Source organism: Gregarina niphandrodes (genome assembly GCF_000223845.1).
Source record: "Gregarina niphandrodes unplaced genomic scaffold scaffold00808, whole genome shotgun sequence".
Classification (NCBI taxonomy): domain Eukaryota; phylum Apicomplexa; class Conoidasida; order Eugregarinorida; family Gregarinidae; genus Gregarina; species Gregarina niphandrodes.
Window position 1 is genome coordinate 1 of NW_011646080.1, and position 504 is coordinate 504.

Consider the following 504-nt stretch of genomic DNA (forward strand, 5'->3'; position numbering starts at 1 on the left):
AGCCTCATCCGGCACCCCCACAGCCTCATCCGGCATCCAGTGGCCCTCCATCCACTGGTCCCCCGTCAGCTGAGCGGCCACCGCCTGAGCCGCCAGCGCCTGGCCCTCCGTCGACTGACCCGGACATCGGCTGACCCACCGTCGACTGACCCGACATCGACTGACCCGGCATCGGCTGACCCACCGTCAGCAGACCCGACATCCACTGGTCTCCAAGCCACTGGTCTCCCACCGACTGAGCCGCCATCGGCTGGGCCACCACAGCCTCATCCGGCACCCCCACAGCCTCATCCGGCATCCAGTGGCCCTCCATCCACTGGTCCCCCGTCAGCTGAGCGGCCACCGCCTGAGCCGCCAGCGCCTGGCCCTCCGTCGACTGACCCGACATCGGCTGACCCGCCGTCGACTGACCCGACATCGGCTGACCCGGCATCGGCTGACCCACCGTCAGCAGACCCGACATCCACTGGTCTCCAAGCCACTGGTCTCCCACCGACTGAGCCG

At 69.2% G+C, this 504-nt stretch overlaps 1 protein-coding gene across 1 annotated transcript; it reads right to left on the minus strand.

The window, feature by feature from the left end:
* Window positions 1-25: 25 nt before the first annotated feature.
* Window positions 26-463, minus strand: GNI_243820 (hypothetical protein; the record flags this gene model as incomplete). The annotated part of the gene is made up of 1 exon (XM_011136406.1): window positions 26-463. The coding sequence occupies one exon, from the start codon at window positions 461-463 to the stop codon at window positions 26-28; it is 438 nt and encodes a 145-aa protein (XP_011134708.1).
* Window positions 464-504: the final 41 nt, after the last annotated feature.